Source organism: Pseudorca crassidens, chromosome 8, assembly GCF_039906515.1.
Source record: "Pseudorca crassidens isolate mPseCra1 chromosome 8, mPseCra1.hap1, whole genome shotgun sequence".
Taxonomy (NCBI): domain Eukaryota; kingdom Metazoa; phylum Chordata; class Mammalia; order Artiodactyla; family Delphinidae; genus Pseudorca; species Pseudorca crassidens.
Window position 1 is genome coordinate 45,717,419 of NC_090303.1, and position 24,456 is coordinate 45,741,874.

Genomic DNA, 24,456 nt, shown 5'->3' on the forward strand with positions numbered 1-24,456 from the left:
CTCCACTGTATATTCTTGCCTCCTTTATTCAGTCTCTGTTTGATGGCTGCTAAACTGATCTTCCTTAATTCCCCATAGGAGACCAAGAGCTGAAAAAACCAAACTCAATCTTTTAAATCAGTCTGTTCAGTTGTAGCTTCTTTTCTCTGTTTCCCCTTTCAAGGTTTTAGGAAAGCTATGGTTAGAGGGTCTAGTGTATCTTCAGTGCACATTGGAAAATTAGGGAAATGTCACTGCAAGTCCCTGTACATGCCACTGTTGTTATTTGGGGGGCTATTTCTTGAAGACATGAGTGGTGACGCAGGCAGGGATAAACCATCCGGAGATATGATCTCCCTTGTAGGGATTCTCATTTACCTTGCCAACCTTGCGGTGACAGTGGGTTTCTCTCAAAAGGAGCTATATAACACAAAGTAAAAAAATTGAGTCATAACACACCAAACAAAAATAATATTTTTAAAGATAAAACATTTCTAAAAATAGGATAAATCCTGAATACTACATCTGCTGGTTATTCTGGAAGAATGGTCTTCTTTCAATGTAATCCTTTAATTCATTTTTTCATTACTTTATGTTTTACCAACAATAAAAATTAGGAAGAAGTATAATAACCATACCAAAATTTCAGGGACAATGAGAATTTTGTTAATGATTTCACTTTGGGACAGCCTAGTGGTTGGTCTCTATTTACTCCAGTTTTCAAGGAGGAAAAGAAAAGAGTCCATTCTTCTGCTCTGCCCAGATTTCATGGTAATTCCTTCAAGTATTTATCAAGCAATTAATATATGCCAGGTACTTTTATCTTCAAGGCTCTAAAGATAAAATGTGAATAAGGCTGTTGCTACCCTTGTCTTCATAGAATTCATAGTGTAGTAGGGGAGACAGACAATAATCAAACAGTCAAAATGCAGAGCCTCGTGCTAGGATAGAGGATCTGAAGGATTTTGTTGAGGCACATAGCAGGGATACCTAATTTTGTCTGGTGGGTCAGGATAGGCTTCTTAGAGATATTATGATTTAAGCTGAAGACTGTTAGTATAGTTAGTAGCCAGGTGAAAAGGGGAAGGAGAGAGCAAGGATTTTCCTGGCAGAGTTGTAAGATGTTTGAAAGCCCAGAAGAGGGTGAAGAAGGGAATAGCACAGCAAAACAAATGAAAGAAATTTGACTGGAGCATTAAATTTTTCTAACATAAGCTATGCAAGTAGCTAGTGGTAACTTTAATTTAGATAATAGAGAAGTAGGTTCAAAGAACATTGCTTCAGTAATAGCTACGCTCAGATATGTTCAACTCTTAGAAAATGAGACTTTAACATTTAATCTTCTAGGTAGTTTTCACTATACTTATATATTTATTTTGCCTTTGAGTTGTGCTCTTTTTACCTCTTAAGCAAGGTGATGTGAATACTAGTAATGCCTCACATTTCTTGATTAAGCACTGTCTTATTTTCTTAGCCACATTTAAAAACTGAAAATGACAAAATCCTAAGAATACATCTAATCAAAGATATTCAAGACTACCTTACTAAAACTATAAAACATTGCTTAGAAAAGTTAAAGCAGACTTAAATTAAGGGAGGGATATGCCATGTTTATGGATCAGAAGACTCTACATTGTTAAGATGTCATTAACTCTCCAAATTGATCTTAATTGCAACACCAATCCCAATCCCAGTAGGAAATTCACAGAACGATTATAAACTTATATAGAAATACAAAAGACATAGAATAGCCAAGGTGATCTTAAAAAACAAGAACAAAGCTGGAAGACTTACATTTCTAGATATTAAGACTTATTATAAAGCTAAAGTAATTAGACAGTATGGTTTTGACTAAAGAATAATTCAGTAGACCAATGGAACAGACTAAATCGTCCGTAAAAAATGCACACATATATGGTCACCTGATTTATGTCAAAAGCATTACTGCAATTAATTAGAGGAAATAATGGGCTTTTTAATAAACAGTGCTGAGACAGTTAGCTATCCATATAGAAAACAATAAACCTGACCCCTACTTCATATCATATCACAAAAATTAATGAGAGATCATAGACTTAAAGTCCAAAAATAAAAAACTATTTCAGAACAAAACCTAGGTAGATATCTGAATGACCTTGGGGGAGGCAAAGAGTTTTGAAACAGGATGCAGAAAGCACTTAACCACAAAAGAAAATAATAAATTGCACCTCATCAAAATTTAAAAAGTCTATGCATTAAAAGATACCATTGAGAAAAAATAAAGACTGAAGAAGATATTTGCAATACATATATCCAAAAAGGGACTTAAAATAGTTATATAAAGAAGTTATACAAGTCAAAAAGAAAAATATTAACTACCTAGTTGAAAATGGCAAAAAATCTGAAAAGGCACTTGAAGTTATCAAAATTACCAATACAAATATGCAAAGGTATTTACATTATTAACCCTCAGGGAAGTGAAAATAAAAATCCACCAAATGGGGCTTCCCTGGTGCACAGTGGTTAAGAATCCTCCTGCCAATGCAGGGGACACGGATTCAAGCCCTGGTCTGGGAAGATCCCACATGCCACGGAGCAGCTAAGCCCGTGTGTCACAACTACTGAGCCTGCGCTCTAGAGCCCGTGAGCCACAACTACTGAGCCCGAGTGCCACAACTACTGAAGCTCGCGCGCCTAGAGCCTGTACTCGGCAACAAGAGAAGCCACCTAATGAGAAGCCCGTGCACCACAAGAAAGAGTAGCCCCCGCTCACCGCAACTAGAGAAAGCCCCGCGTGCAGCAATGAAGATGCAACGCAGCCAGAAACAAATAAATTCAATAAATAAATTTAAAAAAAAAAAACCCAAGTGGCTAAAATTAGAAGGACTGACAGTCACAAATATTAATGAGGATAGGAAGCAACTGGAACTATTACACATGGTGGTGGAAGTGTTAACTGATAGAAGCACTTTGTAAAACTATTTGGCGTTATCTACTAAAAATAGTATACTTCTGGGCAAACACCCAAGGAAAATGAGTGTTCATGTAAAATGCATATACAAAGATGTTCATAGCAGTGTTATTCATAATAGCCCCAAAGGGAAAACAAACCAAATGTCTATCAGCAGTAAGATGGATAAATTGTGGTGTTATTCATTCACTAGGATACTACAGAGCAATGAAAAAGAATTAACTATTACTAGATTGCAATATATGGATGTATCTCCTGAGCATGAAGTTGAGTGAAAGAAACTAGACATCACAGAATATGTAGTATATGCTTGTCTTTATGTGAAGTTCAAAATCAGGCAAAACTAATCCATGGTGATAGAGGTCAAAATATTCTATTTTTGAGGAGGTATCGCCCAAAGTGGAACACAAAGGAGCCTATTGGAGCGCTGAAAATGTTCTATATATTGTTCTGGGTGGTACTCATGTGGGTATATACATATTTAAAAGTATATGGCGGTATTAGCTTCATATTTTGCACTCTCAGCTATACCTCAGTAAAATAGTAAAAAAAAAAAAAAAAGAAGAAGCTGAAATTAAGGAGTTTGGGGAGAGGAAGGGAAGAATAGAAGCACAGAGCATACCTGAAAGAAAGCAGAGACCGAAATGAATTTTAGTGACAATTATTTATAGGCACTTTAAAAAGAAAAGGACCATTTTAATGAGGGATGTCTTTTTTGTTTACATATCCTACTTTCTAATTTCCTCACCATTTCAAGCAAATATCTTCCAGCCCTAAATATCAAGAGACCTCTTTTATATAAAAATATGAAAAATGACTTTCTTCCATTCCAAGGAACATATATTAAGCATTTGGGAGCTAGTTTGGGTAACTTGGGCTAAGAGCATCAGAAGTTCACCAGAGCATCATCTAAGGCTTCTCAGTTCTAATGACAAAAAGCACTGAAGAATTTTCCAGCAATTTCAGTGTTTTCAAATTCACCCCCCCCAACACTTAGCACACTCCCCCCAACCCCACCATGGTTGCTTTAAAACATTTCTTTAAAAATTCAGTGGCACTAAAATGAATTTTTGAACACTTTAGTAATTACCTGATATTATTGATGACATTCTTGTTGATGATCAAAATAGTAATGGAAATAACATATCTTTGGATAGCTGACAGTTGTCTATGGGACTAATAGACTTTAACCTGCTTCCAACATTGTTTCTAGCATCTTGGCATTTAGCTAACCTTTTCTTAAAGCCGTGCCTATATCAGGTAGAATAGCCTAGGCTAGGCTGTGGTACAGAGAAACACCCCAAATTCCGTAATTCCATGGCTTAAGCCAATAGAAGCATTTTTTGATTTTGTTTTTGCTCACCCAATAGTACTGGGCAGGTGTCCAGGTTTTTGGAATGGCTCTTCCTCCAAGTTGTTTACGGACCAGGCTGACAGCAGCTTTGCAGTCCTTAGGTATGTCTCCAGTGTCCCCTAGATGTGGACATCCCAGTCATCCCAAAAGGAGAAAGAGCCTGCAGGAGCACATGTAGAAAGGCTTTAGGCCAAGCCTGGAGATGGTGCGTGTTACCTGTGCTCACATGCTGCTGGAGAGAACTTTGTCCCATGGCCACACCTATTTTGAGGGGAGACTGGAAACTGTAGAAGGGCACATGCATACTGATGGACAGCTGGCAGCCTCAGCCACAAGAGCACTTGCCCAACAACTGAAAATCTGAGATGTTCTCAGACCTGTAACAAAAGGAATCAGCATTGGCCACTGACACAAAATGCTAATGAATTAGGTGTGTACAAAGAACACAAAACCCAAGTTTTCCAGAAGAGCTGACCTAGAAAAAATTGGAACGAGGTGATTTCCAGCAGGAAGGAGCAAAGAAATGCTACAGAAATATGTTAAATCTCAACACAGAAAATGTTTTAACGATTTAGACTGATGGGAAATTGAAGGAGCTGGACCAGCTCCCTTCGTGGCATACAATTACTGTGACAATGTCTTCTTCTTAAATACACACACACACACACACACACACACACACACACACACACACACACCCCCACCCAAAGTGAGAGAATGTCAGTCATCAGACTATAAAAGTAGAAGCCACAGACCCAAAGCGTGTGATGGTATATATTACGATGCACCAGGTTAAAAACAATTTATTTGACTAGCATTTTTAGCTCCTACTATCGGTACCAGGGTAACATAATCAAGATATGGTCCCTGCCACAAGCTCCCTGCAGAATATAGAAGAATATAGTCAGTTAAAATGACAATGACCATGCAATGTGATGTGTCCTGTGAGATAGTAGAGGTGTATAATAAGGTGCCATTGGGGCCCCGAAAGAGGAGCGTCTGCAGTCAGACTTGGGGATCCCGCTGTGCTTTCTAGAAGAGGTGGCACAAGCTGGATTGTGAAGGGCCAAGAAAGGAGAAGAAATATGACATCAATGGGAACAACATGTGAAGGGGAAGAGGATGAAACCACTTTACAAGTTGAGAGATCACACTGGGAGAAACGAACAGTTTGGAAGGTTTGCTGGAGAAAAGAATGAGAGAGAGAGAGGCAAGGATCTGAGGCAGATCACAAAGGATATGTATGCCGGTTACAGAGCCTGGGTTCACCCTCGATGTTCTGGGGAAGCAGTGACAGTATTGTTCTTGAGATGGTCTTTCCAGGTTGCCCTGAACTCCCAGCTCCACCACACTTTGGAACTCAAGGGCAGCAGAATGTCTACAAAGGGAGAGGATTGATCTTTTTCCCTTTTCACTTTATCCAGGACCTACAACAGAGTGAATTAACACGACCCCTCAAACAAGGTGGTTCTTAGCACATCAGTTCATCTATTGATTTAGGAGTTGATTTGTGTTTCTGAGTTATGATTACTTACAGAATCATCAATAAGTATAATAAAAATATACTGTAATATGAAGTACAAGCAGGTTTTAGCTTAGGCAGACAAGAGACACAGGCAAACTTGCCAGCCTTCACGTGGCACATAGACATGAATAAATGATCCATAAAACAGTAGTGAAAAGAAAAGGAATAATGGCATATGTTTAAAACCTCAATAAAATACAAAAGTATCAGTGGGATAAAGAGACAGTAATATAGCCTTTTACTGTCTCCTGAAGTGTGTGCTTCTCAGATTAGAGAGAAATTGATAAGGCGGGTGTCCTGGGTTCTGTCTTGTGACCTGAGTTAATACTTCCACTAATGACCTGAAAGAGGAAGTGAAGCCAGTCGGTTAAATTTTCTGATGACAGAATTGCTTTCTTAAGTTAAAAACAGAAAAAAAAAATCACCAGCTGAGCAAACATTAAGACACTTGGGATTATACAGCAGAAACTACACACCATTGTAAAGCAGTCATACTCCAATAAAGATGTTAAAAACAAAACAAAAAAAAAGACACTTGGGGCAGTGTGATAGCTAACTAATCTGAACTATATCTGCATGTCGCAAATAACATAATTGTGAATCATTTTAAACATATTTATTTCAACTTGCCAAGGGCTTGAGAATAGAAAACCTTTTACTCTTTGATTCCTATGTGAATGAATGTATTGCATAGTGAGTCATGGTTTGTATTTTAAAACAAGAAGCCAGAATCACAAACTTTTAACATGCTAGATTATTTTGATGTAATGAGTTGACAAGGAAAATAGAGTAGTAGGTGAAGTGCTGACATCGCATTTTGGGTAATATACAGTTAACCTAACTGGTTTGAGATGTGCTACAATTAGGAAAGCAAAGTGATTTGGTGAAATGAGCATGGACTTTCACATCCTGCCCCTCCCCTGCTCACAAGTAAGCTTGGGTGAGTTACTTAATGGCTCTGAAAACCAGCTTCCTTCTCTGTGAAACAGAAACAAAATTATGGTGTAGGAGTGTTGTGAGAATCAAATGAGAATATGTGCATGTGTATTATACCTAATCAGTGAGTGGTGGTGATAGTGGTTGAGGAAGAGGGATGGTGTCTGGGAAAGTCTAAGGGTAATTGAGCAAACAGAACATGTTATACATATTACTTAGTGGGAGGACAAGGCCTGATGGTTCACTCCTTCTGGTGTCCTCCCTTTATTCATTCGTTGTTTTGTTTACCTGCTACCTGGAGGCATGTAGACTTAGCCTTATAAAATTGAATAGTGTAATTCTACCCTCATGCAGCTTACAGTCCAGAGGGTGGCTGGGCCTACATGGGAGCAGGTAGCAATTACCATAGTTTTGGGTCCTAAGCCAGTTTGCAAAGTGCCTTGATTATAGAGAGGAAGAAGCTGTTAACTCAGCTGAGGAGCATTCCAGGAAAAGGTTCTCAAAGGAGAAAACCTTTGAGTGGAAACCATAAATGTGAGCACGAGTTGCCATGTGCACAACAACGGGAAGAGGGCTTTCCAGGCAGAGGAATCTTGCAGAAGGTGCGGGTGGGTTTGTCTTGGTGTAGCTGGAGAACGGCAGCTCTGTATGCCCAGATGACATGGTGCCTGGGAGGTGATGTGGGAGAGGAGGCAGATGGGCTGCAGGCTGGCAGGCAGGGTATGGGTGTGGAGTCTGTATTTTATACAAGACAAGACAGCATCCAACCGAGGCCATGTTCTTACCTTTCTATACTTACTGGCTGCTTGGTTTTAGGCAAATTACTTTGGACCTCAGTTTTTTCTTCTATGCAAATGAGGATAATTTTGCCTACTTTGAAGAACTGCAGTAAGAAGCATTTGTAAAACACTGCCCTCCGGAAGTGTTCACTCCCTTTTCTTCTCCTTACCCAACTTGGAACACATGATCAGGTGAAATAAAAAAAAGGAGAGTTAAAACTCTCTTCCCTGGAAATTCAAAAGAGTGTAGACTGTGGTATGTATCTCTACTTCTCCTGAATCTTATTTGAGATAACTACTTGATGAAAGCATTCATCCAGTACTTTATACATTCCTAGTACAATATTTTATACATTTGTATATAAAATGTATATTTTATACATCACCCTGAGGCATTGGTGTGCTCCACTCTCCTAGGTAACTTCTATACTCATGATCAGAACATGTTATAAACTTGAACTTGTGAAGAGCAGAGTAGTGAAGAAATTGGCTTTTTTTTCCTATTAGTATCTGAAAATGAGTATCTGAATGAAAGTGTTCGTGTAAATGAGTTGAGATTCTGTCAGCCACATGTGTGCCTGTCCTAATTACACAGGTGGATCCAAAATTGTTGTCTTGAATTAAGTTTTATTAATTCATGTAAAGGGAATGCTAGCTAAAAGATTCAATTTTATCTGTAATTTCAGCAATAATGAAAAATGTTAAAATTATCACGACTTATTTATTATCCTGAATTGTAAAAGTTCAAACTGCATGCTTAAGAGGAAATGAAGTAAGATGACAACCACATCTTCCTTGTTTTTGGCAAAATACTGCTTATTAACCATCCCAGCTGCAGCATTAAACATGTACAGATCTTCCTCAACTTACATTGGTATTATGTCCGAATAAAATCATCATAAGTCGAAAATATCATAAGTTGAAAATGCATTTGATACACCTAACCTACCAAACATCATAGCTTAGCCTAGCCTAACTTAAACGTAACTAAAGCATATAACTTATGACCACAGTTCCTTGAACAAGCCAAGCACACAGCAGCCTTGGTGCCTTTGCGTCCACCATTGTTTCTGCTCAGAATGCTCCACTCCCACCCCACCCCCAACCCCATATCAGCATAGTTTGCTTCCTCAATTCCTCCAAATCTCTGGTCCAAAATCACCTCTCAGGAAGCTTTTCCCAGATTATTCCATTTAAAAGAGACTCCTCTATCACCCCTCCCAAACCCTGCAAATATCTCTTTCCTTTGTTGCTTTATTTTCACCATCTAACAAACAATAGATTTACTTTTGTTGTTTATTGTCCAGTTTTACCCAGTAGAATGTAACCATCATGAAAGTAGAGACTTTATTTCCTGCTTATGCTCAGCACCTAGAACCATAGGTACTCAGTAATATTTCTTGGGAGGAAAGAAGGGACTTAGAAGTAAGAGTGATATCAGGAAGGCTAAAACTTGGAATGATTGAGGTTTATGAAACATCCTAATAACAATAAAACTGTTGTGAGTGTGAAGATAGGCCCACTATTAGGAACAGATGGTTTAATATATTCTGTATTTCTTCTTCATTAGTAAATTTCAATGGTTCCATAATGAGTAACTTTCCCTCATCGACTACCAGGTCAGTACAGTTTGATAGGAAAGTCAGGATAAATGTTTGGTTCTTTGTCAAAATATTGAGTTGGTTCACTGGCATTCTCTACAGGTGCCCAATGAGGTTTTTGGTTTTCAGTTAATTTGTTCATTTCCTTGTTTTTAAGTATCATTATGAACTCAGAGATTTAAATATATTGGATGTGTTTTAATTGTTGCTGGTAATACTTTATTGATGTTCAAATTGTCTCATCTTCAGCTAGTGAGAGCCTCTTCAGGTTGACTCCTGAATCCTTTTGACATGACCCTGATAGTGGTCTTCTTTGATTTCTTATACAGCATAATATTTCAGGGTCATCTTATATGTTTCCTGCCCTAACCCTGGAATCAGCCATTTCAACAAGGAATGCTGATTCCTTAAAGAGAGATATGATAGTTAGAGACCATGATCTGGGTGCTAGGGGTGCTCATTGCTTCTGAGTTAGCCACTATATTTAGACCTTTACTGTGGACAGAGCTAGAAAATAATTTTGGATGATTTAATTTTAATGGCAAAAGCAAAGAAAGTAGAACTATTAAACTCCCATTATACTTTCTCCTCCATTAAGGGAGGTGGTATTAAAACTGGAAAGGATAGAAAGGACCTCTTGAGGAAAACTTGAGGCTCAGTCCATGAAAGGGGCTAATGTGTATTAGTTCTATTTAAATAACTTAGTCACCAGACTTAGATAAATTATGTCCCAGAAAGAACTCATGTATCCAAGCACAGAAATACTGCCAGTAATGTTTGAGAAATCAGAGATGCCAGAAATAATATAACAAGCAAATATTGTCCTATTTTAAAAGAGAATTTTTAAAACTCAAAAATTTAATATACTTTGATTCTTAATCAAATCCAGAATTGATTACTATATAGGTGGTTTTTAAGGAACTTGGGGAAAAAAATGGGATTATCCTGAAGCAGAGTGGATTCACTTTAACGCCAGACTAATTCCAATTCCTCTTACTGGTAATATTATTTAAGTCTCATATAGTTCTCTATAGATAAAATGGAGAAAAGTGAGTTAGAGATTGGATTTTTAAAAAAGCAAGACAGAGCTGAGAATAGTCTCAGTACTCACTTTAAATATAAAGATATAGCTAGGTTAAAAGTAAACGGATACATTAATATATGGCCTATAAATTCTGATCAAAAGAAATCTGAAGTGGCCACATTAACATTAGACAAAATAGACTTCAGAACAAGGGCTATTAACAGAAATAAATATAATCTTGACTAAATGTGGTTACCCGAGGAATGGAGGTCAATTTAAAATCAGTCAATGTAATTTACTAGGTGAATAGACCAAAAACAAACCATATGATCATCTCAATGGATCCAGAAGAAGCATTTGATAAAATTCAATATCCATTCCTGATAAAAATTCTCAACAAAATAGGAGTAGAAGAGAATATCTTCAACTGATAATGGGCATATATGAAAAACATACAGCTAACATCATACTTAATTATAAAAGACTAAACACTTCCCCCCTGAGATAAGGAATAAGGCAAGCATGTTTGCTCACATCAACTTCTAGTCAACAATATCCTGTCCAGTTCAATAAGGCAAGAAAAGTAAATAAAGACATACAAATGGAAAGGAAGAAGTTAAACTGTCTATATTCTCAGACAACATGATATATATATATACATAGATCTGTCTACATAGATATATCATAGAGAGGGAAAATCCTGAAAAATCTTTCAGAAAAAGCTTTCAAAACTAATCACTGAATTTAACAAGGTCACAGGATATAAGATCAAATTACAAAAATTAATCCATATTTCTAGTAATGAACAATTAGAACTTGAAATTTATAGAAATTAGAATAGCATGAAAAATATGAAATACTTTGCAATAAATTTAACAAAACGTGCAAAATCTGTGCCCTAACATCTGAAAAACAAAATGTTAAAAGAATGTTAAAGATCCAATAAATGAAAAGATGTACTATGTTCATTTGTCTAAAGATATTGTTAAGATGTCAATTCCCAGTAAATCTGTAGCTTCAGTGCAGTGCTAATCAACATCCTGAAGCCTTTTTTGAAGAAATTGTCAAGCTAGCCCTAAGATATGTGTAGGAATATGAAGAACCTAGAATAACTGAAACAATTCTGAAAAAAATTGTAGGACTTATACTACCTGACTTAAAGACTCATTATAATGCTACAGTAATCAAGACAGCATGGTATTAGTATAAGGATAAACATATACATCAAAATTATAGAATAGGGAGTCCAGAAATAGACACACACATATAATGGCTTGTTGATTTTTGCCAAAAGTGCCAACCAAGGCAATACAATGGGCAGCTGGACAGTTTTTCAACACGTGGAACAGTTGGATATCCACATGTGGGGAAAACAATATCAACCTATACCCATACCTCATATCATACAAAAACTAACTTGAAATGGGTTATAGATCTAAATGTAATAGCTGAAAATACAAAATTTCTGGAAGAAAAAGCACAGGAAAAAGTCCTTGTGACCTTGAGTTAGGGAATGTTTTGGTAAAAACGGCACAAAAAGAGAAACTAGGTAAAAGAAAAATTTGGTAAATTAGATGTCATCAAAATTTTAAATGTTTTATCTTCAAAAGGCACTTTTAAGAAAATGAAAGGCAAGTTTCAGGCTTAAAGGAAATGTTTTCAAACTTATGTCTGATAATGGATCTATATTATCCATATAGAGAACTCATAACTCAGTAATAAAAAGACAAACCTAATTTTTAAAAATATGCAAAAGATTTGAATAAGCACATTACTAAAGATATATAAGTGGCAAATAAGACTTAAAAAGAATTTCAACATCTTTAGTCATTAGAGAAATGCAAATTAAAATTATAATAACTATGACTACACATCCACTAGAATGGATAGAACTTAAAAGACTGAAAATACCAAGTGTTGAAGAGGCTATGGAACCCATGGAATTTGGATCATTGTTGGTAGGAAATGCAACATGATATAGTTACTTTGGAAAACAGTTTGGCAGTTTCTTATAAAAGTGAAGTTACAGTTACTGTATGATCTAGGAATCCTATTCCTAGATATTTGCCCAAGAGGAATGAAAAGCATGTCTACACAAAAACGTATGCTCAGATGTTTTATTCAAAATAGCCTAAAATTGGAAACAACCCAAATGAGTATACAAATTGCGCTGTATCAATACCATTAAATACTACTCAGAAATAAGACAGCGCACACTGTAAATACACGTAACAACATTGATCTCCAGGGGGTTATGCTGAGTGAAAGAATCCAGTCATAAAAAAAAAAAACTAGACTACATTGATATGAAACTCTAGAACTAAAGACTAATCTGTAGTGACAGAAAGCAGATTCGTAGTTGGCAGGGGTTGGGACTTGAGGGAAGGAATTGACTGCAGTGGAAACTTTAGGGAGCGATAGAAATGTTCCATATCATAATTCTGATGGTAGTTGCATGATTGTACACATTTGTCCAAGAACTCATCGAGTTGTACACCTAAAATTAAATCTTACCTCATAAATAAAGCTGATTAAAAGTAATGAAGGGTAAGCTGGGGTGAAGTGAGAGAGTGGCATGGACATATATACACTACCAAATATGAAATCGATAGCTAGTGGGAAGCAGCCACATAGCACAGGGAGATCAGCTCGGTGCTTTGTGACCGCCTAGAGGGGTGGAATAGGGAGGGTGGGAGGGAGACGCAAGAGGGAGGAGATATGAGGATATATGTATATGTATAGCTGATTCACTTTGTTATAAAAACAGAAACTAACACACCATTGTAAAGCAATTTACTCCAATAAAAATGTTTTTAAAAAAGATTAATGTTTACCCTACTAAAAACTTAATTAAACCTTAAAAAAGAAATAATGATGATGATGGTGGTGGTGGTGATGCTAGTGGTGGTAACAGTGCTGGCATCAGCTTCTAGGCACAGAATGAAACAGATACCCTCTCTGCATATTTTTCCTCTAGAATTCAGGGAATCCACTGACCACCGTGCACCTAAGGGAATTTGATGCACTGGTTTCTTTCCACTTTGTTGAGGAGTCTGAGCTGAAGAGCCTTAGATTTCTGATAGAAGTACTATTCAGGCTATGTGGCTTGGGAGTCTCCCTATGCCTACATCTAAATTGATAAGTCCTGCATAGTCGATTCCTGAAATGGTACCTGCACCTATTGTGCATGTCATAGACTTGGAACACTGTGAGTTACATGGTCAATGGTAGATCAATTACCCTGTGTCCCATGGATTAATGTAAAGAGCATCAATTAGAGAACCAAACACACCTGAGTTTGATTCTAATTTTTATATATCAGTTAAGTATCTAAGTCGTGATTTCTTCTTCTGTAAAACAGGGATTTCCCCCCTAAAAAATATATTGCATGTAATAGGTGGTATATGAAATATGGGAAGGGTTCTCTGTTTAAATAAATTTTAGAAACCCTGGAATAATCAAAGTTAAAAAAGGATCCTTATCATAGAACCTTTCATATGAATTTCCAAGAAGGCAAAAGTGAGCAGCCTGTATTAGTGCTTGGTTCCGCATAACAGAAACTTGAATTAATTGAGGCAAAGGGAGAAATCTCATGTGACCGTAGGAAGGGCAGCAGGATCCAGGAATTTGAATGCGACTAGGACTCTGTCTCTTCTATGCTTTTCTCTATATGTCACCTTTATTCTCTCAGACCAATTTTCTTCATACCACAGGAAAATCAAATGCCACGACTTCCTGCCCTTAGTGCAGGAAGTCCCTAGAAAAGGATTGAGACTTATTTTCTCTAGTTCCAAGTTAAAAAATCCTGAGGAAGGGCTCTGATTCGTCCAGCTTGAACCAAGTGCCTTTCCCTGAATCAGGCATCCATGGTGCCTTGTGACTGACTCACCTTGGGTTCAGGTGCTCATCCCTGGGCCAGTCAGTAGGAGTGGAGGGGTGGTCTATAAAAGAGCATACCAACAACCCCCATTTAAGCCACATTATTAGAATAAAGAAAAGGAACATTTTTGAAAGCAGGGTGAGGGTTTTGTTAAGGGAAGACCAAAAATAGATAGCTCCTACAGTCTACACGTGGCTGCCCACACACATGCATGGTGCACACCCAGTCACTTATACCTACTTCTGTACGTAATACAATGTCAGAATTGCTCCTGCCGTCAGTGGATAAGTATAGGATAAATCAGGTCCAGTAAAATGACTCAGCAAGATGTTTGATCATCTGTCCCTCTAGAGGTCTTAGTATGTTGGCCTCAGAAAAAACAATCTTCTTTTAATGAAACCAAATATCTGACCTTCTGTTTTCCAAGGGACTTCAGATAGGCTAGACTTTCTCTTGTGGCACCTTCCTAAAAGCCAAAAGAAGTAATTCGTGTATTCTCTGATCTTAACATTTTTTTCTGAATGCAGGATGCATAGATAGGGGTGAATAGATAAGTTAATTAGGGAGGAGTATTGAGAACTGCTTGAGAAAGCAAGCCAAGAATCCTGATGTGGCCTGAGGTGTCTACAAGAACTGACATGAGTAGAATCACCTGGTGGAAAAGGAAAATTAGACAGTGATACTGGGCTTGGAGTGGTCAGATACATAGGAGTCATCCTCTATACCCCCAACGTCTAACCCCTCACCAGGTCCAGTCTGTTTTACCTACTAAATATCTCTCCAGTCAGAGCATTCTTTTCCATATCTAGCATCACTACCCAAGTTTAAAGCTACCATCATCTCTCTCCTTGACTCTAGATCTATCCTCATCTATTCTCATCTCCCTCCAGTCTATCCACACACTGCAATGAGTGATCTTTTCAAACTGAAAATAGGGTTCTATCTCTTCCTTGCTTCAAAGACTCCAATGTTTTTCCACTGCTTCTAGGATAAAAACTAAAATCCTGAGCACACCTCCAAGGCCCTGAGATATGCCCCAGCCCACCTCTCTTGCCTCATCTCACACCGCCTTTCTGTTTGCTCTCAGCAATCCAGCTGCACTAGTTTTCTGGGGCCTGTCTTATTGCCCTCTACCCCAGGGCCTTTGCACATCCTCCTCCCCCTGCTGGAGCTCTCTCTTCCTTGCACAATTAACCATGCTCAGTCCTTCAGAAGAGAGCTTGAGCACCACCTCCCAGAACATACTCTTGTTCAGATTTCTTGGTAAATCATTCTTATGGAACTGTGTGGCTTTCCTTCTGATCACCTCACTCAGTTTGTAGTTATTTGCTCACTGCTATGAAAATGCCCACTGGACTGTCATCATGAGGCCTCCATTTTGTTCACTGTTATCGGCACGTGGAAGATACTCAGTATATATTTACTAAGTGAATGGATAGAGGGAGAGAGGCAAATCCATCTTCTAGAAGACAATGTAAAAGTAAGAGTAAGATGGGGGGTGTGTGGCTTTATTTTACTTTTAAAGGAAAGAAAACACTAGGAAAAAAATGCAAAGCTACTCTCAAATTATTTGGTTGTGTAGTAATATGAAGACTTTTCCCACTGAACGGAGAAGCCAGCTTGTACTGAGTACGAATAGCTTTGGCTTCATCATATGTAATTCAAGTTGGGGCTAAGAGGTAGAATTTCAGGTTATGACGAGTAAGTACAGAGAAGTGCCCTGTAGTTTTGGCACACAAGACATTACTCCTTTCTCTGGTAAATTGAATTTCTGCAGCCTTGGGAAGGCAGGACCCATGCTAAAGAGGGTCAAATATATGTGATCATTTCCTAGAGCTTGGAGAATAAGAGAACAAAGCTGGGGCAACAGGATTAAAATTAAGAAATAAAAAAAGATACATTTATTTGAAGATTTTTTTAAAGAACCTTGAAAACTACAGGAGCTCCTCAAGATGTTTCTGTAATTGAATATAATTTATTTGGGATTGAGAGGAATAATAATCAAAACATTTTTTACTTAAGTGCATCTGGAAGCATATGAAATTAGACTCTTGATGGTGGCCTGTGCGCGCCTGTGTCCTTGGTGTTTTGTCCTCGGGCTGCAGACTGGAAATGTGTTTTAGAGAACAGACATGGAGCACAAAATATTAAATGAACTTTGCCGTATTCAAAATGCCCAACAGTGTAACATCCTCCTTGTTTGGCAGGGAAAGGGCTCAACATTTGGCAACTCAGCAGTGCATTAAGTATTTTAATAATCATTGTTGACACACAAAGCATATGGCCTTTCAGAACTCACTGGGTCAAGTGCTGAAGTCGTCTTCTAGGTTCCTAAAATTACTTTACAAAATTCAAACAAAATTAAATTAGGGCACATTTCAATGTATGTTAATTCATGGGTTTTGTGTTATAAGCAAGGGAATTAAGTTTTCTTCTAGGATAAAAGAATATCTATGAAAGAATTAAGTTTTCTTCTAGGATAAAAGAATATCTATGTGTAACTGATTATGTTAATGTAAAGGAAAAAGCAAAATTCACATCCCCACAGAAAAGTAATTTGTATTTAATTAGAAAAATCTAGAACCTCCGCATAAGCAGGCCAGCCTCACAGCTACCTTGTATTTACTATGTACTCCTATTCATGCCTTAAGACTCACCTCAGATATCCCGCCATCTCAGAAGCCTTCATTGCCCCTTACTTACCGTTTATATGTTATGTATATGGCCCCAATAATGCTATGAAATAAACAACTGTAACACTCAATGGCTTAAAACAATAAGCATTCCTTATTGCTCACAGGTCTGTGGGTTCGCACATCAGTTCTGGTCTCTGCTGGGCTCACCCGTGAGCTGTGGGGAGGGGAGAGGCTCTGCTGACCGTGGCTGGCCTCCTTCACATGTCTGGGCATCAGTTTGCCAAAGGCTGATCTGCTGGGACCACTGGGCTCTCCTCCTCATGTCTCTTGCATGCACAAGCCTCAGCACCTCTCCAACTGGCCAGCCCAGGCACATTCTCAGGTTGACCTGGGCATGTTCTCACAGCAGTCTCAGGTAAGGGAGGGAGAAAGTGTAAGCATGCTGGCATTTTTTCCCCCAAGCTTCCAGTTTCATCACATTTGGCCCATTGACCAAAGCAAGTCACATACCAAGCCCAGTGTCAGAGTGGGAGGAGACTACAAAGTTACAGGGCTAAGGGTGTGGATACTAGAAAGCCTGTAATTGGGGTTTTAATGCCATTGATCAAACACCCCTGCCCATGCCACCCCCAGCATTAATCATTCCCTTGTCTGTGCTACCTCTGTCTTCACTCTTAGTTCTGTTGTTTTGCTTTTCCCATTGTATTATAATATAGTTGCTAACTTATCTGTCTTCTCTAAAAGACTAGGGGGTCCTTGTGCCTCTGTGCATTCATTCTTAAGTATTTATTGACCGCCTGCTATGTGTCTCATTGCTTTACAGACCTCCCAGTGCCAAGCACTGGTCCTGACACATAATGGGCACTAATGCTCACTAAGCATGTGTTGAATGAATGCATACGTGAAAGCTCACACGTGTATTTATCTCCTCCCCCTTCAGAAGGAAAGGGTAAAGACAGATGCCTCTCAGGGTCCCAGTTGAGGAGTTCTTCCTGGCTCGAGCAACTGGTGAACCAGTGGGGACCTGCAGTGAAACTCTCAGCTGCTTAAACTTCTTGCCCTGCACTCTTCCACTTCTCCCTTCCACTTCTCCCTGTATCATCCCTATTCCTCTCAAAGGAGGGCAGAAAATCACCGATACTTAACACATCCTAACTCTTTTTATAGTCCGCACACCCCAGTAGCTTTCCCTAGAGTCTCTCCACGCCACAGTGAGGAATGATCGAGTTCGGGGATTTATTTAAGCTTACGGTGTGCTTTGAGAGGAGCTGGATGGCTTCATTTGCTGGTTTTCCAAGCCCTGTAGACCTAGGAATACAGAGGAATTCTTAAGTAATGCTTTACACAGCTACAGAAACAAGACCCTATTCATATAGGGTATTAATTCTGTCGATATGGTATTAAATGTACTGCCTGATTATTTTCCAATTCCATAGAAGCCTACAGGAAACCTTGTGCTTCTGGGTAGAATCATAATTTTGAGCTTCTTGATTTTGCAATGGTTAGTGGAAGTCGTTTGGGGCAGCAGAAGAGCGTGGCTTTGGAGTCAGGCAGGCTAATCTAGAATGCCAGCCCTGCCTGTCAGTTACTTCCCCTGATGAAGCCTCTTACCCTCAGCCATCAGAGCGCGATAACAGAGGCTAACAGAGAATAAAGCTGGCATGTGATGAGCGAATTGTATTAATTGTTCACTTGTATCGATTGTATAATATTAATTTTGAATTATATCTATTGTTGAATTGTTTTGATTATTAAATTGTTACAAATGATAACAATTGTGTCAATTGCTACTGTTACTGCATAATACCCTATAATTTTAAAAGCTGTGAATATAAATTATTAGTGGTAAAATTAATATATTTTAAATCGAATCATCTTCATGTTTATTTTTATTAAAAAATAAAACTATCACTTTTAAGACTACTTTAAAAGTTCTACTTTAAAATGGTACTCAGGTACTTTACCTTTAGAAATGGTCTGGAAATTTTCTTGATTCGGTCACCAAATATATATTCAGCACCTGGTTTGTACCAGGTCGCCAGGTGCCTATCATATAATGGTGATCAAGGTAGACATTGTCCTCGAGTCCCTGGAGATACCCACCTGAGGTATCCTGTGATGAAAGAGCTACCATTAATGAGTCAGCATTATTCCCAACTCCCAGTTACCTACCTGGTAACTACAACTGCATGAATTATCTGAGATAAATTAACATGTAACTACCTTTCCCTGGTTAAAATAGGATATAGTGATGCTTCAGGTTAGAGGAAGGGGAAATTTTGATTCCACTATTTTTAATGTAGCTGTATTAAATTTTAAAACTTTCTGTATTATTATCAAATAATATGTAGAATAACATTTCTGAATCTTCCTGACCTTCCCTCCATCCCTGAATTACTGCATGGCTTAGGGATGGATGGAGGATTGCTGATGTACATATGCAATAATAAAAAGTTGAAAGTTTATCAGTGGGGATAGTTTTTTAGGCTGTGTCACAATTTCCTAGACTGGATCTCAGAACAGAAAGAAAGGACATTAGTGGAAAAGCTGGTGAAATCTGAATAACATCTGTTGTTTAGTTAATAGGATTGTATCAGTGTTAATTTCATATTTTTAACAAATGTGTCATGTTATGTAAGATGTTAACATTAGGGGAAGGAGAGTGAGGAGTACATGGGGAATTCAGCTTCAAAGAACCATAGGAAAACAGTAAGGCAAATATTATCCCCTTACCACCCTGCGTGTTTCCAGACTTCTTCCCACTATGGTCAGTTTGTGAATGCCTTGAGAGGAGAGGAGTTCTACCATTCCACTGAGAAAAATACTAGGATGGTAAGTCTGCTGTAAAATCATGATATACAGTACTGTCGTTTAGGTCCTTTGGAAGTAAAGAATGGATATTGTAGCATCTTCTCACTTGCCTGGAATTTTCAAAGGTGTTTTCTTACGTGAAAGAGTTAATCCCGCTATTGGTGTTTTCTCACTGACAAATTTTAACCAAACAGTTTGAGTGGTTCAGAGATTCTCTTTTACTTTCATAGGTGCAAACACAAGTTCGCCTTGCCAAAAAAAGCTTTGACAAATTGAAGATGGATGTGTGTCAAAAAGTGGATCTTCTGGGAGCGAGCAGATGCAATCTCTTGTCTCATATGCTAGCAACATACCAGGTAACCAAGTGATGTTTGATGCAGCGGACCAAGAATGTTACAAGGTTTAGATAACAGAAAAATGGTGTTTGAGCCCAAAGTATGGTTTGGGCATAATGAAGTTCAGATTGCCTTTCTCATAATTTACTTCCCACATCTCTCTTTTTTAGCATCCTACAGTTAATCAAACCAAATGTTAGCTATTCCCTGTATATACACTGTAATTCCCCACTTCCCTGCATTTATTTAGGTGGTTCCCTCTGCCTGTGTGCTCTCCCTTGCCACTTGTGCCTTTCCAAATTCCACTCTGAGGTACCAGAGTGTCCCCTCCTTCAGTAAGCCTCCTCTGAACTCCCTTAGCATTGTTGCTGTAATTCTCACGGCATGGTCACTTCCTCACCAGGTTGCCATAATTTAATGAACTTGCTTTTGTCTCCTCGTTGCCTGTCAGTTCCTTCAGAATGGCACTCATATCCATCAGCGGTACTATTGAGCACCAGCTGAGGGTGGGAGGCAAACTCTGGGTGTTGTAGAGAATATACAGTGGATAAAACCAGATTTCCTGTCCTCAAGGAACTTAAAATTTAGAAAGGAAGTCAGAGACAGTAACGTCTGACTATATTTTCTCTACCTCAAGGGCAGAGCAGGGTGTGCTAAGTGAAATGAGATCTACAAAATCCAATGGAGGCTTGAAGAGGGAGAAATGGAATCCATTGAGGGAATCACAGAAGTCCATTGTTAATGACTAGCCCTGGGTTTTGGAGGATGGATCAGATGGGACAAGTACAAAGAGAATGGAGAGGAGAATGTCCCAGGTGGTGGAGCAGCATGAGCTGTAGGGGAACAGGGAGCCATTAAGTTTGGCTGAAATACAGGGTGTAAGTAGGGGCATAGTAGGAAACAAGGCTGCAGAGATAAGTAAAAATCGTGTTTCAGAAAACCTTGAGGGGGACTTCCCTGGTAATCCAGTGGTTAAGACTCCGTGCTCCCAATTCAGGGGGCCCAGGTTCGATCCCTGGTCAGGGAACAGGATCCCACATGCTGCAACTAAGAGTTCGCATGCTGCAACTAAGACCCAGCACGACCAAATAAATAAATAAATAAATATTTTTTAAGAAAAACAACTTTGAAAGCCACAGATGGGCACACTTCTTTCTCTAGGACCCCTGATTAGATCTGGGCATTTCAAATGCTAATAGCTTTACTGTCTTTCTTTACAGACCACTCTGCTCCATTTTTGGGAGAAAACTTCTCACACTATGGCAGCCATCCATGAGAGCTTCAAAGGTTATCAGCCATATGAATTCACTACGTTAAAGGTATGAGAGCTAGACATCATCAAAAATCTAGAAACAATAAATGCTGGAGCGCGTGTGGAGAAAAGGGAACCCTCTTGCACTGTTGGTGGGAATGTGAATTGATACAGCCACTGTGGAGAACAGTATGGAGGTTCCTTAAAAAACTACAAACAGAACTACCATATGACCCAGGAATCCCACTACTGGGCATATACCCTGAGAAAACCATAATGCAAAAAGAGTCATGTACCAAAATGTTCATTGCAGCTCTATTTACAATAGCCTGGAGATGGAAACAACCTAAGTGTCCATCATCGGATGAATGGATAAAGAAGATGTGGCACATATATACAATGGAATATTACTCAGCCATAAAAAGAAACGAAATTGAGTTATTTGTAGTGAGGTGGATAGACCTAGAGTCTGTCATACAGAGTGAAGTAAGTCAGAAAGAGAAAGACAAATACCATATGCTAACACATATATATGGAATTTAAGAAAAAAAAAATGTCATGAAGAACCTAGGGGTAAGACAGGAATAAAGACACAGACCTACTAGAGAATGGACTTGAGGATATGGGGACGGGGAAGGGTAAGCTGTGACAAAGTGAGAGAGAGGCATGGACATATATACACTACCAAACATAAAATAGATAGCTAGTGGGAAGCAGCCGCATAGCACAGGGAGATCAGCTTGGTGCTTTGTGACCGCCTGGAGGGGTGGGATAGGGAGGGTGGGAGGGAGGGAGATGCAAGAGGGAAGAGATATGGCAACATATGTATATGTATAACTGATTCACTTTGTTATAAAGCAGAAACTAACACACCATTGTAAAGCAATTATACTCCAATAAAGATGTAAAAAAATTAAAATAAATAAATATTACATTAAGAAAAAAAGGTATGAGAGCTAGAGAGGCCGTTAGAAAATCTCATAAAAAGTAAAGATTTGTTTCTATCACCAGCAATGTCTGTTGAAGCAAGCATCATTATTATAACAGACTCTAAATGTCAAAGAGAGAATTATGCCCCCTAGTAGGGTCTTTTTTACCACATCAGTATTCAATACAACAATAAGCCACAGCCATCCAAAAACACAGGTTTAACCTTGGTACTTGTTACTGGGAGATGAATTGTGGTGAACTTGAGCCTAATGATTGGCCCTGCTCCTTTAAAATACTTGTTTGACGTTGCTAAAGAGAAAGTTGTGTAAGTCTAGTACACTTTATTACTTTTTACTTATTAACTTAAAATATACTCACTTAAGAAGGCATTTTCCTTTCTTCCCTTACTTCTAACAAATATTATTTTATTCTGTGAGTACCATCCAATATAGAATATGATTTTTTCCTAACACTGCAGTCATATTTTCTAATTGAAGAAGCAACATTAAACTCAATGATTTCTCAACCCAAAAGTAATACATGCAAAATGTCAGGTTCTCAGTATTACAACTGAAGGTGGAATCACTTTGCTCTGTAATGGTTGCTGAGGGTGAATACATATCGAGATATGGAAGGGATTTGGGTTCTAAAAGGATTTTCAGAATGGTGACAGAACACAGGGTGCTTTGTTGCCAGGTCGTATCTCTGAAAGGAAGAGACCAGGAAAGAACTAGTTAACCTTCACCTTGAAATTACCTTCCTTTTAATTTTTCAGGCAGTTTGTAAGTAGGTCTCGTCACTTTGCTTGACAAAACATTAAGAAGATTTTTCTTTTTTCTTTTGCCTTAAAACACCTCTTTGATTTTGAGATGCTTATAATGTCACTGCATCTACAAAAGTACTAAGACAGAAACACTTTAAGACCATGACCCTTTAATTGGAGGTCCCAAGAGGAACGCAGGACAGTCCCCTCACCTTGTTATGTACCTGACCTGACCCCAGACAGATCCCCTGGCCATCGAGTTTGTTTTTCCTGATCCCCTTGTCAGCTGGTCACTTACTCTTTCTCTGGTGCTTGCTGACATGCTGCATAGTGTAAACAGTTGAACTATAAGCACTTGAGGGGACGGACCTTTTATTTCTTGTGCATCGTCCTTGGTCCAGCCAGATGTTCCACACACAGCGAACCCGCAGCCTTCCTTATCACACTGGCTATGTTACAGCTGTTGGTAAGGACTGCATGCCTTCTCTGTGATTTACTGCTGCTTTCGGCGCCTTAGGAAGCAGCTATCCCGACCAAGGCAGATTGATTAAAATTATTATAACTCACACTACTCACATTTCTTACACAGGCCTGAGCAGAATCCCATGGATTAACCTTTGGTAAGGCAGCAAGTGTTAGGTTTTAGGGCATAAATGTGTGTCAGAGTTTATATTATAATGAATACAAAGGTTATCAGTCATTTGAAAGACAACTGTACATAACACAAGTTGGCCAGATGGAAGATGAGATAATGCCTATCTCAGATACAGTTTTAAAGAGGTTCAGATTTGAGTTAATTGCATATAAAGTACAGTATAAAATCATGAAATTGAAGTTGTGCCACAAGCATAGAAGAATCCTATGTGTATCCCTGGCCTTCTGTGCTGAGCAAAATATGACTCCTTAAATTTTGCTGTGATGTTTTTCCTGCAGAGAGGACCAAGCTGATTATGCTAGAGGCTTTCTGGGCAGGGAATTTAGTGAAAGTTTGATGGCAGTGCTTCAGATATAATTCCAAATATTTGGGGCAGATGATTACCCACTGCCTTTTTTTTTTTTTTTTTTTCGGTACGCGGGCCTCTCACTGTTGGGGCCTCTCCCGTTGCGGAGCACCGGCTCCAGATGCGCAGGCCCAGCGGCCATGGCTCACGGGCCCAGCCGCTCCGCGGCATGTGGGATCTTCCCAGACCGGGGCATGAACCCGTGTCCCCTGCATCGGCAGGCAGACTCTTCAACCACTGCGCCACCAGGGAAGCCCGTACCCATTGCCTTTTACATCCCCCAAGCCTTCCTTAAATTATGGTTTAAGGAACAGTTTATAGTTCAATTGTAATATAAATTCGGTAGGAGTAATAATACATCTGTTAAGGTGTAATAAGATTATAATAATGTTAAGGATGTTAAGTGTCCAGAAGTAAACCAAATAAACTATGCTTTTATTATCTCTTTAGAATGCTATTCATCTAGGCTTTCAGTGATGACATGTTATATTAGAATCTGAAGCTAGTAGCTAATTACTTTCTTTATATGGACTCAAACCCGTGTCATAGAACACTGTTATCACCCAGCCCATTACTGCACAGATGGAGGCGCGTTGCATATCATACTGTATGCCACAAACTATGAGAACGAAAACCATGAATACCTTATATATCACAGTCAAGCATGGACTATAACCTTACTTACCAACCCTCTTGCACT

General features: G+C 38.7%; 1 protein-coding gene across 17 annotated transcripts in view; it reads left to right on the top strand.

Annotated features, from left to right (window-relative positions):
• The window catches only part of ICA1 (islet cell autoantigen 1), a 145,107-nt gene that overhangs the window by 82,313 nt on the left and 38,338 nt on the right, over positions 1–24,456 (top strand). For all 17 annotated transcript variants that reach the window (XM_067746296.1, XM_067746307.1, XM_067746302.1 and 14 more), the window contains 2 exons: positions 19,706–19,831; positions 21,031–21,129. In XM_067746296.1, coding sequence (XP_067602397.1) covers positions 19,706–19,831; positions 21,031–21,129 — 225 coding nt within the window. The remainder of the gene's footprint in view (positions 1–19,705; positions 19,832–21,030; positions 21,130–24,456) is intronic.